Below are 17,263 nucleotides of genomic sequence, written 5' to 3' on the forward strand. Positions count from 1 at the left end.
CCATATAGTTGGAATCATACAGCATGTAGGTTTTTCAGATTAAATTATCTCCCTTAGCAACGTGCATTTGTGTTTCCGCCATGTCTTTTCATGGCTTAATAGCTCATTTCTTTTTAATGCTGAATAATATTCCCTTGTCTGGATACACCATAGTTTGTTTAATCATTCAGCTACTGCAAGACATCTTGGTTGCTTCCAAATTTTGGCAATTATGGATAAAGCTGCTGTTAATATGTGTAGATTCTTGTGTGGACATAAATTTTTAACTCCTTTGGGTAAATACCAAGAAGGGCTATTGCTGGATCACATGATAAGACTATGTTTAGCTTTGTAAGAAACAGCCAGACTGTCTTCCAAAGTGACTGTACCATTTTGAATGCCCACTGGCAATAATTGAGAGTTCCTGTTGCTCCACATCCTCGCCAGCATTTGGTTTTGTCAGTGTTCCAGATTTTGGCCATTCTAATAGGTGTGTAGTGGTATCTTATTGTTTTAATTTGCATTTCCTGACGACATGTGATGTGGGCATCTTTTCAAATGTTTATTTCCCATCTGTATGTCTTCTTTGGGGAGAAGTCTGTTCAGATCTTTTGCTCACTTTTTAATTGGGTTATTTTCTTATCATTCAGTTTTAAGTATTTTAAATACAAATCCTGTATTGGATATGTGTTTTGCAAATATTCTCTCCCAGAGTATTATATTTTCTTTCTCTTAACAGTATCTTTTGCAGAGCAGAAGCTTTTAATTTTAATGAAGTCTCATTTTTCCATTTTTTTGGTGTTGTATCTAAAAAATCCCACCAAACCCAAGTTCACCTAGATTTTCTCCTATGTCATCTTCTAGAAGTTTTATAATTTTGCATTTTACATTTAGGTCTATGATCCATTGTGAGTTGTTTTCCATGAAAGTCATAAGATCTATATCAGATTCTTTTTTTTTTTTTTTTTTTCTTTTTTTGCGGTATGCGGGCCTCTCACTGTTGTGGCCTCCCCCGTTGCGGAGCACAGGCTCCAGATGCGCAGGCCCAGCGGCCATGGCTCACGGGCCCAGCCGCTCCGCGGCATATGGGATCCTCCCAGACCGGGGCACGAACCCGTATCCCCTGCATCAGCAGGCGGACTCTCAACCACTGCGCCACCAGGGAGGCCCAGATTCTTTTTTTTTTTTGCATGTGGATGTCCAATTGTTTCAGTACAATTGTTGAAAAGACTATTCTTTCTCCATTGCCTTTGCTGCTTTGCCAAAGATCAATTGATTATATTTGTGTGGGTCTATTTCTGGGCTCTTTGTTTTGTTCCATTGATTTATTTGTCTATTCTTCCACCAGTGTCACACTCTCTTGATTATGGTAGCTATATAGTAAGTCTCGAAGTCGGGTAGTGTCAGTTCTTTGACTTTGTGCTTCTTTTCAGCAAGTTCTTTTAACCTCCTTGATTCTTGGTTTATGCATCTGTAAAATGAGGACTTCTCTCATCAGTTGTGAGGGTTTGAGATTATTTGGAAATTATATATACATATCTATCTATCTATAGCTAAATGTCTAAATCTATATCTATATAGTGTCCAGCACATATTAGGGCATAAAAATAAAGTGTATTTTTATTACCAGTTTGAGGATTTATATTCTGAAAAGTTAAAATTATTTTAAAGTAGAAATTTAAAAATATTTAATATTACTCACACACAATGTAATGCTCATTTCTCATTTTGCTTCATTAATTCTGTTGGAGCTCTCTTAGTTCAACATAACTAATGAATACCATATCATTTATATTTATTACTCTTCATGTGATTGGAAATTATCTTTTCACAATAATTGTTCTAAGTGGATAAACATGGGACCAAGTGTCAGGAGGGCTGAGTTCTGATCCTGGCTCTGGGAATTTCTAGCTGAGTGTATTAGTTAGGATGCTTTTGGCTGCAAGTAACATCAGACCCAACTAAAAGCATCTTTAGTAACATGACAGTTATTATCTCATTTAACAAGAAGTCCCAAAGTAGGGCAGTTCTATGGCTGATTAATTCAGAGCTCAATACAGGCATCAGAGTCCCAGGTGCTTTTCATTTTTTCCTGGTAAAGTCTCTGCTCCCTTCAGCATTGTTGGTGAGGTCCCTTCTTGTGGTGGTAAGATGGCTATTGCAGCTCAAGACCTGGTTCATAGACATGACAAAATTGGGAGACATTTCCTACAAATATCATCCTCATCACCCTTCATCTAAAGAAAACCTTTCTTCAGAAGGCCCTTGGAAGACTTCTCCTTCACTGTCCATATCCAGGCCACATACCTGCCCTCAAACTAATTCCAGGCACCTTATATAGACCACTCGTGAGCTGTGCAGGGCCCATCTTCCCTGAACAAATCACCACCCGATAACTAAATATAATCAGGTTTTGTTAGCAAGGAAGAGGGGGAATTGAATGTTGGGTGAGGCAAGCAACACTTTGTCCATTCTGCGTGACTTTGGACAAGCCTCTTAACCTATCTGGATTTAGTTTAATTGTCTATAAAAGAGCTGCTATCTATTAAGTACTTTTAGCTATGTGTCAGGGTAGGTGCTCTGTATTATTCATTTAATCCACACAATGACCCTATAGTATAAATTTTATTGTCCCCATTTTACAGATTAAAAAGGTTGACTTGTTCACAGTCACAAGTTCATAAGTGGTATTGCTGAAAAAGAGCTTTAAAATTCCAGGATTATAAGTTAACATAAAACATGCAAACCAATGACCTTCATATAAGATATGGTAGGCCACGGAACAGTTTGCTTAATAATGTTTAAATATAATTGCCTCCAGGAATTCTATGATGAGTGGCCAGTCAAGCTTGGAGAAGTCGAGCCTTATAAAGGTCCAAAGACACCAGATGGCAGAGTGAGTGCAGACATCTTCGTTGATGATATCTGTACCAGGTGCTAAAACTAGAGGAGGCCGTGTGTAAAGGAAAGAGCGCTGGCTCAAGAAGGACTGGGTTCTAGTCCTGTGACTTCCTGGGGGAACTTGGAGTAGTAGAAAGAGAACTGGACGAGGAGGTTGAGGTTCAAGTCCCAGCTCTGCCCCAAACCAGCTGGGTGGCTCTCACCTTCACTCATTGTTTAACTTCTCAGTTTCGTTTTCTGTGAAGCCAGGGCTTGGTGGATCAGTGCTTCTCAATAGGGAGGGATGCATCAGAGCGTCCTGCACAGTTTTTTAAACACACTGAGCCCAGGACCTTCTTCTGACACCCTGGACTGGGATCTCCAGGGAAGGGTTGGGTTAGATTTACTTTCCCCCTTGACTGCAAGCTTCATAGGAAGCTTGTTCCACCACGGTATCCCCAGCACACAGGAAAGGGAAGGCATGGGATGGATCGTTCAGGTTCTTCATCTGACCAAAGAAGTAGAAAGACTAGTTTTCAAGTTGCTTCCAGCTTTGACAATGTATCCACCGAATCCTGCTTCTGAGGCACCCTGTTCAGATAAGCAAGTGCTGGAAGGGGGTAAGTGCACTGTACAGCTGGGAAGGGAAAACATTTACTGTGGTTGAGAAATTCCATGACTTGTTCCACTGGAGTGATTAGTTGGTTATTTCTGGACAATAGAAAGAAATTAAAAGAAAACCCAAGATTCCCCTAGAAGCTGTTAGGCTGAATTCAACTTTCTAAAATTAGTTCAATAGGCTTATTCATATAGATAAGTGGCCAGTGATATTTCTAGTCTTATTACAGGCTTATAATTAGGACATGAGTAGTTTGGTAATTTATGTTATGCAGATAAATGTGGTTGGGAAATAAGGTGTTATTTAAATTTTAAAATATAAGTTCATTAAGGAAAAGTGTCTTCTTTGGGAAGTAAGATTTTTCTCATATTCTCTTTCTTTCCTCTTAGGAAGTCATGTTTTATAAAATCATCGATTACATTTTACACGGAAAAGAAGAGATCAGAGTCATTCCGTGAGTATTGCCATGAAGCAGCGGCAGGAGTTGCCATTTTATTTTTGTATCCAGTGCATTTCTCTGTATAGCAATGATTTTCTTTCTTCTAATCTTCTTCAAGGACACCTCCTGCGGACCACTGGACTCTCATTAGTGGGTTGCCAACATATGTTGCTGAAAATGGATTTGTAAGTTATTGAACAAATTCAAATCTTAAATAACATTGGATGAAACTTTTATTAGCCAAGAGATGGGAACAATTATGAAAGCAAGAATGCACCAGGTAAGGGTGAGGTTTGGCACAGGACATAGGAGAGAGGAATCTTGGCGGTCAAATGTAAGTGAACTAGAAACTCCTAAACTCTACAAGAAAATATTTAGTTAATATGAGAAAGATGAATCCATCCCCCAACCTCTTATTCTGCAGCCACATAAATTTCAGACATCCTTTGGCAGTTCATGACTGTGGTTCATGCTGGGTTTAATTTGATCTCAAGTATAGTTCCCTTGGTCAAGACTTTTGAAACAAGGAAAATTACTGACAAAAAAGGAAAATATATATAAAGAAAGAACTTTGCCACTGATTGCAATGCAAAACGTAGTGAGTTGATAGATGAAGTGAAGATTTTTGCCCTGGTCTCTCAGGGGAGGGTGGGATGGGGGCACAGTAGGCCAGGTCTGGCTGAGAGAGGTCAGGGGTGGGAAGACAACAAACAAGAGGTCTCAGGTAGGTCCCATAGGCCTCAGGGCCAGAGGACCAGGTCTCTGTAGCTTTCCCACTCGGCCTTGACCATACTTTCCTCCCTTCTCATGGCTGATTTCTCTCCCTAGTTGGGCTGTTCCACCATCTGTGTCCTTTTTTTTTTTTTTTTCACATCAAGATTCCTCCCCGCAAGAATGTTCGGTGCTTTTAACGTTTCTTTATGTTGGCATTTTTCCTTCTCCCCCCTTTAAACCCAAGTTTCTAAAAAAATTTTTTTAAGCATTTATTTGCATAGATGTTCCTTCTTTAGTGTTGGCATTGTGTTTTGTTAGTGTTCATGCATCTTCATTATTTAGTAACTGGGCATGTGAATTACAGTGACTAAAAGAGTCACCCCAGGGTCATAGGAGAAATGAAACAAAATCTAGGTTGTCTAGTGTTTTTTCTTTTACTGTTATAAATTTGTCTCTGCTTAGTGTGAACATTTCTGGGTTCAGAATGGTGACAGAGTAAGGAAAATTCTATTGTGACTGCAAGATAATCTTTCTGTGTGGGGATGATTTACCCTGGGTTTCAAGGAGGATGCCCAAACTCTGGGCTTAGTTGGTTACAGGACCAGGTGGCCTTACCAGGTGACATGATCTCTTAGTGTAGAGACGTGCCAAAGGGGAAGAAAAGAAAAAGAAGGGAGAACAATCTTATGTCTTTTAGGAGTAAACAGTAATATATACTAACAAATGTCATGTTTTCAAAATTGCTCCAAAATAATTGAAAATTTTTGAAAAAAAAATTTTTTTTTTTGGCCACACCATGTGGCTTGTGGGATCTTAGTTCCCCAACCAGGGATCAAACCCTGGTCCTTGGCAGTGAAAGCATGGAGTCCTAACCACTGGGCCACCAGGGAATTCCTGCCCCCCTTTTTTTAATAATTGAAATATTTTTAAATGTCATCCCTGACCTGGTGGTAATGACCAAAATATTCCAATTCATTCCTAACTGAATCCACAGATACCACAATTTTTCAGTCTCACCAAAATAGCCAAATAGCTTGACCACTGGCCCCTGTCCTCGGTTTCCCAGCATCCCATCTACCAGGCTCTATTTAGGGTTTTTATTAAGTTTGATACCCCAAAGCTGCTGTAGCCGGTATAAAGAAATTTATGCCCCACTTAAAAAAATTTTTTTTATTGGAGTATAGTTGCTTTGCAATGTTGTGTTAGTTTCTGCTGTACTACAGCAAAGTGAATCTGTTATACATATGCCTATATCCACTCTTTTTTAGATTCTTTTCCCATATAGGTCATTACAGAGTATTGAGCAGAGTTCCCTGTGCTATACAGCAGGTCCTTATTAGTTATCTATTTTATATCTAGTAGAGCATATATGTCAATCCCAATCTCCCAATTTATCCCTCCCCCGTAACCATGTTTGTTTTCTACATCTGTGACTCTATTTCTGTTTTGTAGATAAGTTCATTTGTACCATTTTTTTAGATTCCATATATGAGCAATATCATATGATATTTGTCTTTTCTCTGACTTATTTCACCTAGCATTATAATCTATAGGTCCATCCATGTTGCTGCAAATGGCATTATTTTATTCTTTTTTATTATGCCCCACTTTTTAAGCACCTCTTCTCTCCTAGATGTTTCCTAGGTAAACATGTTATTGTCCAAAAATCAATTTGGAGAGAGCTAATGCATCAAAAGCCAACTCACTGAATGGTTCATTTGCCAAATCATCAATTTGCCATATAACCAACTTGCCAGAGTCGATTCCAAAGCTGTGGAGGACTTTTTCCCCCTGGATTTTGGTTCTAACACAGATGCATTGCATTTGCTTTACTGCTGCCTTTCACCTCTCATCTCCTGCCCTTGGCCTCACCTCTGCTGTTATCCTTTCTGCTGGTAGCCCAAGACTGATGGCAAATTGGTGTAAATCTAGTTTAAGGCATTTCTCACCAAATTGCTCATTAGACAAGTTAGCATTCCCAAAGTGATTTTCAGAGAATTGACCTTGAGCCATTTCCTGGGACTCCAGAATTGGGGTGAACATACCTCCCAGTTTGTATGGGACAACCTCCATTTACACCTGTTGTCCTCATGAGTTATTCAGCCTTCCCTTTCACTCCCAAATGTGTCACCCTATACTATGTGCTTACAAAAGGCAGGATCTATTGAAAACATTTTTTTGTGTGTATAGAACAGGATTTCCCAAACTTGCCACTACTGACATTATGGACGAGATAATTACTTGTAGTGGGCAGCTGTCCTCTGAATTGTAGTGTTTTTAGCAGCCTCCCTGCCCTCTACCCATTAGATGCCAGTAGCACCACCCTGCTATGACAATCCAAAATGTCTCAGATCTTGCTAAATATCTCCTGATGGGTAAAATCACCCATGGATGAGAACCACTGGTCTAGAGGATGATACCAAACATTTCAGCAGACCTAGCCAGAGCAGTGCCATTCCTGGGGTACTGTTGTGATATGATGGTGGGTTTTGGTGAAGAGAGCAAGGGGCTATGACTCAGGATCCCTGGGTGCCGTGACTCAGTCCTGCCTTGAGCAAATCCATTGGCAAATCCTTGACCTTGGGCAAATCCCTTGACTTCTCTGGGTTTTAATGTCATCATCTGTAAAATGAGGTTGTTGACCTAATTATTTAAGAGATGGGGGCTTCAAGAATCTTTAAATGCTGTTTTCTGGATAATAAAAATGATGTGCAATTTTTAAAAAAAATTTATTTATTCATTTATTTATTTTTGGCTGCGTTGGGTCTTCGTTGCTGTGTGCAGGCTTTTCTCTAGTTGTGGCGAGTGGGGGCTACTCTTCGTTGTGGTGCGCGGGCTTAGTTGCTCCGAGGCACGTGGGATCTTCCCAGACCAGGGATCAAACCTGTGTCCCCTGCACTGGCAGGAGAATTCTTAACCACTGCGCCACCAGGGAAGCCCTAGGATTTTTGAATATTGAGTTAAATACTTGGCCTTGAGGACCTTGACCCATCTACAGATGTTCTCTAAAGGCTGGAAAAGCCTGGTCCGAAACAGATACTATTGATAGAAAGGTCAGAAAAGAGAACTAAACTGCTTTTTGTCTCTTTTACACACACCTGAAGGATGCTCAGCCAATCAGTTCATGTTATTTATTCAAATTAGATTATAAAATGAATGGATAGCACAAATGAGTCCTTAAATTCTTAGACTGTATATACTAACAAAAACTTTGAAAGATGGTCCCATTGGCTTTGTAAGAGTTCTACAGAAATAGTAGACCTGGCTCAAGCACTCTCAGAAAGCACTTCCCTTGGGCCAGAGGGGCCGGCACAGTTACTGCACTAGATGGAGAGGCCTGCTCTCACCTACTCACCAGATTGGTAGATTTTTGGGAATTTGGTAAGCAGCTTGTTAAACTGTTGGCAACTTGAAATCCTCCATGGTGGGAGTATTTACAACATGCAATTGGTTAATGATACAAATCAGGGCTTTCCCCACCCCCTAGCGGGAGAAGTGATTCCACCAGCACCCTCGCTGGAGGTCCCAGTTCTCATTTCATCCCATGAATTTGAACAAAATCACTTATCCTCTTTGGGCTTCTATTTCCTCATCTTTGAAAAGAAAAGCTTAAACAATTATTAAAGTGCCTTCTAACTTTAAAATGCTATGATTTAAAGTATCTAATTTATCGGGGAGCTCTTCTCAATACTCTATAATGACCTGTGTGGGAGGGGAATGTAAAGAAGAGTGGATATATGGGTATGTGTGGCCAATTCACTTTGCTGTACAGTAGAAACTAACACAACATTGTAGATGAACTATACTCCAATAAAAATTTAAAAAGAAAAAGAAAAGAAAAGATGCCTGGCTAATACAATGGCATATAAAATCATCAATTCTAGAACTTGGAATTTCAGATCATTCTGATCTTAACCCAGTGTCTTTCCAAACTGAATATTGGCTAAGACTGGGCCATACTAATGAATAACACTTTCTCCTTATCTAGAAGTGAGTTGTAAGAACCAGTGCAATTGTGCAGTTCCATCAACATGCATGCTTATCCCACAGATCCTGCACAATATTTTTTTTCCCAAAGACATGGAGAATGTTGTAGTATAATAGAAGAAATAAACAGAGCATTCTCAAGTGACCAGTTTATTCATTTTAGGAGAGAGTACATATAATGAAATGCATTTTTGCTCAGAAATGCAAAGGGTCCTCTCTGCTATTGTCAAACTTGTTTTTATAAACTCCTATTTTATATTTTATTTTGGTATATCAATCTTGAATACTTTATTGTCAGGTCTTCATTGGTAAACCCCTTCCCTGTGAGAGTACAGTGTGTACTCAGTTTTGGAGCATGGAAAATGCATGTATTTGTTTTGTACCTGTAGTTTGGATATATAATTGACATCTTTGTGCTTTGGTGTTTCAAAAATTTTAAGGCTGTAATGAGGAGTCACATTTACAATCATCAATATATTCTCTACAATGAATATGCTCCCTTAATTAAATCATGATGCTGTAAAAACAAAAACAAACAAACAAAAATAAAGTATCTAATGTAATTTTGGTGGAAAGAAAGATATTGTCTTTTATTAAGACATTAATATAAATGTTTCAGACATTACATGAAATTTCTAAAATTCTTATATGTTCTGGTATAATGTTATAAGTCATAATTCTAGTTCTTACTTTAAATGTATATCTCAGAAATAACTAAATTTCCTTGTCAATTGCATTATTATGAACTTTCATCAAATCTTTAACCGTGGTCATTTTTAAGTCTTTTGTTATTTACAGACAGTTCTGGGTGTACTCTGATGCTTTTGCAAATATGTTCCTATAAAAGGGTTTCATCTTCAAGGAATTCATGGAAAAGACTCTGACAAGTACAGGTTTCTGGTAACTGACTATACTGCTGAACTGAATGAATAAGCATTTTCAGAACTCTCATGGAAAACTGATGAACTCATAAAAGTGCTAACAAAAGATCAAGATAAAAAAAATTAATTACACGGGACTGAGTGAACTGATGAGGATGATTATAATTTTTGTGACTTTCCATTTGAATAAACCGCCCCCCAAAATTAAATCCACTGCTTGTTACTTAAAAAAAAAAAAGACCCATTTGTTGATTTGACCTGATGTAAAGATAATCCAAAATGACCAAAAATGGAATGATTTCTTGTCCTTATGGATGTGAGCAATAGTCTCTGTGTTTAGTACTTAAAGTGATGTCTCGTAATGAATATTTACTTTGGCGTACCTAAAAGGCTGTCTGGCTTTTCCCTCCTGCCCCTTAGCCACTTTCTTCCAACCCGGATCCCACATCAGAAAAAAAAAAAAAAAAAGAAGGAAAACAGAGCCTTCTCAGCATTGCTGCCACACCTGCCCAGGCAGAAAGGCCTATTTGCTTAAACTCCTCCTCTCCTTGATCTGAACAACTAGTTGCTTTGAATTTGGAAGAAGAATCCTTAGAGGCTGAGGGAGTAGGAAGGAGCAGAGATGGGGCTAAATGTCATCCAATGACTTAATTAGTAGAAGGGAAGCTAACTTTGTTACCCACCCAGGTCCTTGGACTCTTTAATCAAGAGCAATTGGTAAGAGGCCAGAGGAGAAATTCAGGCGAGGCTTTATTGGCACTCACAGCAGCTGAGGGAGCAAAAACAAGACACAGGTGCCCTTGTTTGCTTCCTGGGAGGGGCGAGGGTGGGGGCGGGTTGGTGGGTCGGGCCGGAGGGGCGGTTTAAGTAGTCTGCCCACCCCTTGGCCGTGCTGTGTGCAGGGATCACACGCAGTCCTCTGCTTTTGCTCCTGGCACCTCAGAGGTGGCAGTTGGTTTGTGGCCTTTTTGTGTCTTATCGTTCATGATTTGCCCCAACTGGGCATGCACACTGTTGTTTTTAGTCCCTTATAGTTTCTCTGTATTCTGTTGCTCCGGGAGATGTTTGCTCAGATGCAAGCACTCCAGTAAAGGGGGCCCAGATCCCAGCCCACCTCCAGCGTGTTGTTAGCACATGTGGCCTCACTGAGGTCTAGGGTGAATAATTTGCCTGTGAGCTGTGGAGACCCAGGGAGGAAACCCTTGCTCCCCGCGTTCTTTCTCGTTCTGCTTTGTGGTTTAATGGCTCCTCTTGCTTTGCAACAGATCTGCAACATGCTGAACGCCCCAGCGGATGAATACTTCACATTTCAGGTAACTGCCCTCTGCCAGGCCTCTCCTGTCAGTGCGGGGAGGGGGGCGACACTGACCCTCTCCATCCCCAGAGCCTGCCTTATGCTCGGGGGCGACCAGGAGGCACACGCAAGGCTTATGTCCCACTCAGCCTGGCTGGGCCGGTGGCCACCAAGTAGCACGTTCTTCAGGGAAAGGAGAAGAGGGAGGAGGAGAGAAGGGTGTTTGTCACCCCAGCATTCGGGGTGTGGGGGGCTGCCACTTCTGCGTTCTCTCCCGCCCAGTGCCTAAAACAGCCCTGGCACATCACAGGTGCTCAGTAAATGGTCTCTGCCTGAATGATTAGCTGGAGACATCCTACCACCTGGATTCAGCCCTTTGGAGGTTTCTCAGGCCTGTCCCGGAGGCTTATTGCCGCTGTTATCAGGAAAAGGAACTTCTTGTTGTGTTGCTTGGGGGCCCCTCCTGCTGTCAGACTCTTGGTTTTATCTTTCCTCCTCCAACATCCAGAGATGCCCCTCCCCACCTGTCCCCTCTTCCAGCCCCTCCCCACCTGACCATTGGGATAGACCGGCATTTGGCCCGGCAACCTCTCCTTTTCCGCCTTCTGGCCCTTGCCGTTCTGTGTCCTGTTTTAGCAGACGTCCATTTGGAGCCCTGCCCCAGTCGGGAGTGAAGATGGCCTTCCCGGTGGGGGCCACTAGCGTCCGTCTTCCGGTCTCACCCCGACATGCACACAGAGCCCCATCTCTGCCCACGTGGCGAAGCCGAAGCCGGCCTGGGGTGGGTGGGGTGAGGGGTGCACCCTCAGCAGCAGGGGCCCCCAGGCCTGGGAAACCTGTGCTCACTCGCCCGGTTACGGGGCAGGTTTCCTCTCCGCGCTCCTCTCTGCTCACTGCCGTGGAAGCGTGCAGACACCACATGGCGTTTGCTCTAGCTCCTTCCGCCTTGCCTCCGAAGGCCTAATTGTGACCACACTGTGCCCAGCCGTGACCCCTCTGTTTACGGCAACTGGGTTCCAGGAAAGAGTGCACAGGCAGGAAAAAGGGACAAGGATTGTCTAAGGTGTCTGAACCTTAAGCAGTCGTAGTCTGAACAGGGAGGGCAGGGAGCTGGCCCAGAAGAATCAGGCTGCTCTCAGAGGTTTGGGGGCCTGTGCTTTCTTGGGGGGGAAGTCCTCGTGTGGCCCCCATGGGAGCAGCCACACAAGGGCTCTGACGGCGCAGAGGAGGCTGGGCACCCACCTGGGGTAAACCTCCAGCCTATAGGAATTGCCCAGCTCCCTAAGAAGCATCAGTGTAGTGGCCGTGAAAACATGCTTCTCAGGTCTCTGACTGTAGGAAGGATGACCATCAAATGGCTGCTGGGCTGGGAAATCCACTGTCAGAGTGGAGGCTACCCTTCCTGTGGGCCGGGATACTAACACAGGCCAGTTCCTGGGAGATGCCAGACTCCTCTGACCAGCACTGTTGGTCCTAGAATCCCCTTCAGCCCGGCAAACTCTTTCAGAACTGCACTGTGGTCTAAGACACTCCCGCCCAGTTCTCCATCCTTCCCTCTGTCCTTAGCCCCAGGGTCAGGACTGCGTCTTTTTTAAAAAAATAAATTTATTTATTTATTTTTGGCTGCATTGGGTCTTTGTTGCTGCGTGTGGGCTTTCTTCAGTTGCGGTGCGCAGGCTTCTCATTGCAGTGGCTTCTCTTGTTGCAGAGCACAGGCTCTAGGCGCGCGGGCTTCAGTAGTTGTGGCTCATGGGCTCTAGAGTGCAGGTTTCAGTAGTTGTGTCATGCGGGCTCAGTAGTTGTGGCTCACAGGCTCTAGAGCGCAGGCTCAGTAGTTGTGGCGCACGGGCTTAGTTGCTCTGTGGCATGTGGGATCTTCCTGGACCAGGGCTTGAACCCGTGTCCCCTGCATTGGCAGGTGGATTCTTAACCACTGCGCCACCAGGGAAGCCCAGGACTGCATCTTGATGGGCTCTCAGCCTCCCTCTCTGTTTTCCCTCACAGGCATTACCCGTGTGGATCATTCCAAAGGGCAGACTCAGGATAGGGTGCCCATCCTCTGCACACCTCCACCCTGCTGGGCCTTCCCATTCTGTCCACCTGCTCGCACCCACCTCCATTCTCACTAGTCCCTCTTGCACCTGAGAAGTTTAATGAAAAAACCAATGACTCAAAGTGAACTGTGCTCAGAACAAACCTGCAAAGGCAATGATTCTCAAACTATGTTTCTTGGGGGCAGGGTGTACATATTAGCTTCCTGTTGCTGCTGTAACAATTACCACTTAGTGGCTTAAAGCAACACAACTGAGTTATCTTACGGTTCTGGAGTCAGAAGTCTAAAATGCGTCACACTGGGCTAAATTCAAGGTGCTGGCAGGTCTGTGTTTCTTTCTAAAGGATCTGGGGGAGAACCTGTCTCCTTGTCTTTTCCAGCTCTGGAGCTGCCTTGGCTCATGGCTCCCTTCCATCTTCAAAGCCAGCAGTTACATCGCCCTGACTTTGCTTCTGCTGTCATATCTCCTCCTCTGATTTTTGATCTTGACTCTCTTTTCTGCTTTTAAGGATCCTTGTAATTACATTGGGTCCACCTGGAAAATCCAAGATAATTTCCCTATTTTAAGATCAGCTGACGAACAACCTGAATTCCATCTGCTGGTTTAATGCGCCTTCCCCATTTAAAGTAACTTGTTCACAGATTCCAGGGATTACGAAGTAGATGTCTTCAGTGTGTTCCTTGAAGTGGAGTAAGGGGCTCTTCATTTAACATGGATTAAAGTGATCCCAATTCACAGAAGAAAAGTACATAGAATTTTGTCTTAAGTTTTTGTCCTATTTTTCTTAAATCTTAAGTTCCTTCTATCACTTTTCTGTGAACAAGCTCTGACTTAATAGCAAGAGACATGAACATGAACAGGTAACAACTGAATATGTACCGAAAAAACAGAGGCAGTCAGTAAAGCTTATTTTGGAAGCTTTTTAAAAATAAATACACAGGTGCTTACCTTGCACACAGGTAATATTTTCTGTTATTGATGTTGTCTCTCATCCTTGTGAGGATATAAGTATATAAATATTTCATAGTATTTTCCAAAAATGAAGACCTTGAGAACCACTGTGCACTGCTTTTTCTTTCCCCCAAAGCTTTGACCATTAAGAAGCATGAATTGAGGTTTGGTTTCTCTGCTTTTCATTCTAAGTATAAAGTCAAGCTCTTCAACTAATAAGCAGTTGTTTATTGAGCATCCCTTATATGCCCAGCACTGTCCTGTCACTTATGTAGAATTTAACAGTTTATGAAACAGCTCTTTGGTAAGATTAGAAAATAGCCTCAGAGACAACAATCAACAGTTCCAAAGCATTTGGAAATTATCTAAATGCTAAATTGTATGGTCAAGTCTAGAAGTGCTGATGGAATTCTGAAAAAGAAAAGTTCCATATGGGTGAAAAAAGTTAGAGAAGGCTTCAAGGGAGAGGTGAGACTTAACCAGAGCCTCTGAGGATGACTAAATAAGCTGAGGGCAGGCAGAAGAAGGAATAGCCTGGCGTGATGGGTGCTTGGCTACCTTTGCCTTGTTGCATGCTGTGCAGGTGCCACACCATGGTTCTCAGACTTCAGAGGACTTTAGAATTACCTGGGGAGCCTATTTAAGATGCATGCCCGGAGATTATGAAACAAGCTAAAAAGAAAAAAATCTGTTGCCCTTGATCTTTGGGCAACACTTTGAGAAACACTCCTGAACTTCTGTGTCTGCATTCCCTACTAGACTGTTATCTTGAGGTTAGGGACTGTGATTTATTCACCTTTGCACCCCCAGCAACTAGCCCCGGTCCTGAAACATCATGGGGCTTGACAGATGTTTACTAAGTGGAACCACACCACAGAACAAAAAACGATCTTGATGGATCAGTCAGGAAAGCAGAAACCACACTAGGTATTTCAACAGAGATAATTTAATATAAGAATTTAGCTAAACAGGTGTTGGAGGACAGAAGAAATAAACAGGGAACACTGAGGTAACACAGGTAAACACTTCCCATCCCTAGGGCTGGAGCAGGAGAGGTCAAAGAGAAGAGGGTAGGGTTGTCACAATACAGACACTTGGTTTTAGGACACTTAAATGTACTACAGCACTTTTATGGCTGTATAGTTCTAGCCATGTTCTGAAACAACATAGGAATTGTGCATCTAACGCCCCCCCAATTATTCTTTCTTTAAACTGAAAATAACCTGAGTGGGGAATAGTGAGGGCTATAGTGGTTATAAAGGGGTAGTGTAAGGGAGCCCCGTGATGATGGATTAGTTCTCTATCTCGGTTCTAGGGGAGGTTGCACATATCTACCTATGTGATGAATTTGCATAGAAACACTCATGCATACCCCCACATGTGCACAAATACATATACATCTGGTGAAATCTGAATAAGCTCCATGGATCGTACCAGTATGTATTCCTGGTTTTGTTAGTGTACCACAGTGACACAAGATGTTATCATGGGGAAAACTGGGTAAAGGGTACATGGGACTTCTCTGTACATTTCTTCTGCAACCTCCTGTGTACCTATAGTTATTTCAAAAAAAAAAGTTAAAAAAAATAACCTCAGTGTCTTTATTGTTTGTAGAAGGGACCTGTAGATGAGACTGGTTGGGTCATTAAAAACGTCTTGTCCCTGCCTATTGTCAACAAGAAAGAAGACATTGTGGGCTTAGCTACATTTTACAACAGGAAGGATGGAAAACCTTTTGATGAGTATGATGAACACATCACTGAGGTAAGTGCAATTATAAAATAACGGAGGTAGATGAAATGCATGAAATAATAGAGGATGCATAATTATTTGTTATTCTGGAATGATGTTTCTGAAGGGCAATTAAGACGTGAGTCACACATGGTTGCAGTCAATATATTGTTATTGTGTCATTGCTGTTTCCTGACTTCCGTAAACTGTACCGTTTTCTACCAAAGTGTGAACGTTTGGCTTAATCAAAATTCTGTTCAGTACTAGGGAACTGGGGAAAGGTCTCTCTCCTTTCTCCCATCTCCCCTTCTATCACCTCTCACCCTTGCTGCCACCTCCAGCCCTCTCTGATTTTCAGGTCATGCTTTATCTACTGGATTTTGTAATTCCTCTCCTCTAATAAAGTATTCACGGTGCATGGAGCACTTTGAAAAGCAAGGGCTTAGCCAGTTTTATTGTCTGGCGCTGATTATTGTACTTTTTCTTTTTTTTTTCTTAGATTAAAACAAGGAACTGGGTTGTTGATGGTGGAAGGGAGATTGATTGATAGGAGAGCATGCAAACTGTCACTTCCAAATAATTTTTTTCTTTAGGTTTAGAGAATCGAATCACATTTTATCTCTTTCAGACTCTCACACAATTTCTTGGATGGTCTCTTTTAAATACTGACACCTATGAGAAAATGAATAAACTAGCAAACAGAAGGGACATAGCCCAGGAAATGCTCATGAACCACATCAAAGCTACTCCTGATGAAATCAAGTCCATTTTGGTAAGTGAGGAATTCGTCCTGTGACATTAGATGCTATCTAACCATGGCTTCTGGAGTTCGCCTAATTACCTGGAGGTCTGACAAATGAGAATAGGTTTAGTCCTGGGCTAAGGAGGGGAGAAACAAAGAAGGAGGGTTTGGGGGGAACTTGGTGGTCCACAGTACACAGAGCCTTACTGAATTTCCAGGCTGCTTGGTTGGAATAGCACTTTGTTAAAAATAGCTCTGTAGGAGCTGGAGTAGTGAGGTCTAGATTCAAGCATGTTAGCAAGGAAATAAATATTTCTAGGGAGCAAAATGTCAGCTGTTGCCATGTAATGCTGTATAACAACCATAACCTCTCAGTGGTATATGACAATAAGCATTTATTTCTCACTTATGAGTTTGTGGGTTGACCAGACTTCAACTAATCTTGGTTGGGCTGGGCTCCAAGCTGTGTGTTTGGTTTGCTTTCTGCATCTATCATCCTTGATCAGCAGCTACCTGATAGATGTTCTTCTCATAGTGATGACAAGTACAAGAGAGCAAGCCCAGCTGTGCAAGCTCATTTCAATTCTTTCCTCACATCAAATTCACTAAAATTTTCAAGGTAAAAACATGACCAAGATCAGCATCATGGATGATTGGAGAGCAAGTAGATATTCGCTAACAGTGCTCTAATCACCACCAAATGAAGGGAAAATAGAACACACCCACTGTCTCTATTCCTTTATTTCAAAAGCTTTTGGAGTGTGTGTGGATGTAGTTTTCCTGGGGTGTTTTTGTTTGTTGGCTTGGTTGGTTGGTTGGTTTTGGTTTTGCTGGGTGGTTTGAGACTTAAAAGAAATTTGATTTGAGAGTTTGAGATGTTGAAGATGAAAATGTCTGGGGAGAATAAAGGGAAATTGCTACAAACTAAAGAAAAACAGATGTAAGCCATTCATTTTTCTCGCCTACATGCAAACAACCGATGTCTCCCTCAC

The 17,263-nt window shown here is 42.1% G+C and overlaps 1 protein-coding gene across 1 annotated transcript in view; it reads left to right on the top strand.

The window, feature by feature from the left end:
* The window catches only part of PDE6C (phosphodiesterase 6C), a gene marked incomplete at its 5' end in the record, with an annotated part of 59,336 nt that overhangs the window by 8,764 nt on the left and 33,309 nt on the right, over positions 1 to 17,263 (top strand). Inside the window, 6 exon segments of the mRNA XM_082644102.1 lie at positions 2,801 to 2,875; positions 3,868 to 3,932; positions 4,036 to 4,102; positions 10,765 to 10,812; positions 15,413 to 15,562; positions 16,158 to 16,301. Of these exon segments, the coding sequence (XP_082500228.1) occupies positions 2,801 to 2,875; positions 3,868 to 3,932; positions 4,036 to 4,102; positions 10,765 to 10,812; positions 15,413 to 15,562; positions 16,158 to 16,301 (549 nt within the window).

The sequence above is a fragment of the Mesoplodon mirus genome, assembly GCF_964341445.2.
Source record: "Mesoplodon mirus genome assembly, chromosome: 2".
In the NCBI taxonomy this organism is placed as follows: domain Eukaryota; kingdom Metazoa; phylum Chordata; class Mammalia; order Artiodactyla; family Ziphiidae; genus Mesoplodon; species Mesoplodon mirus.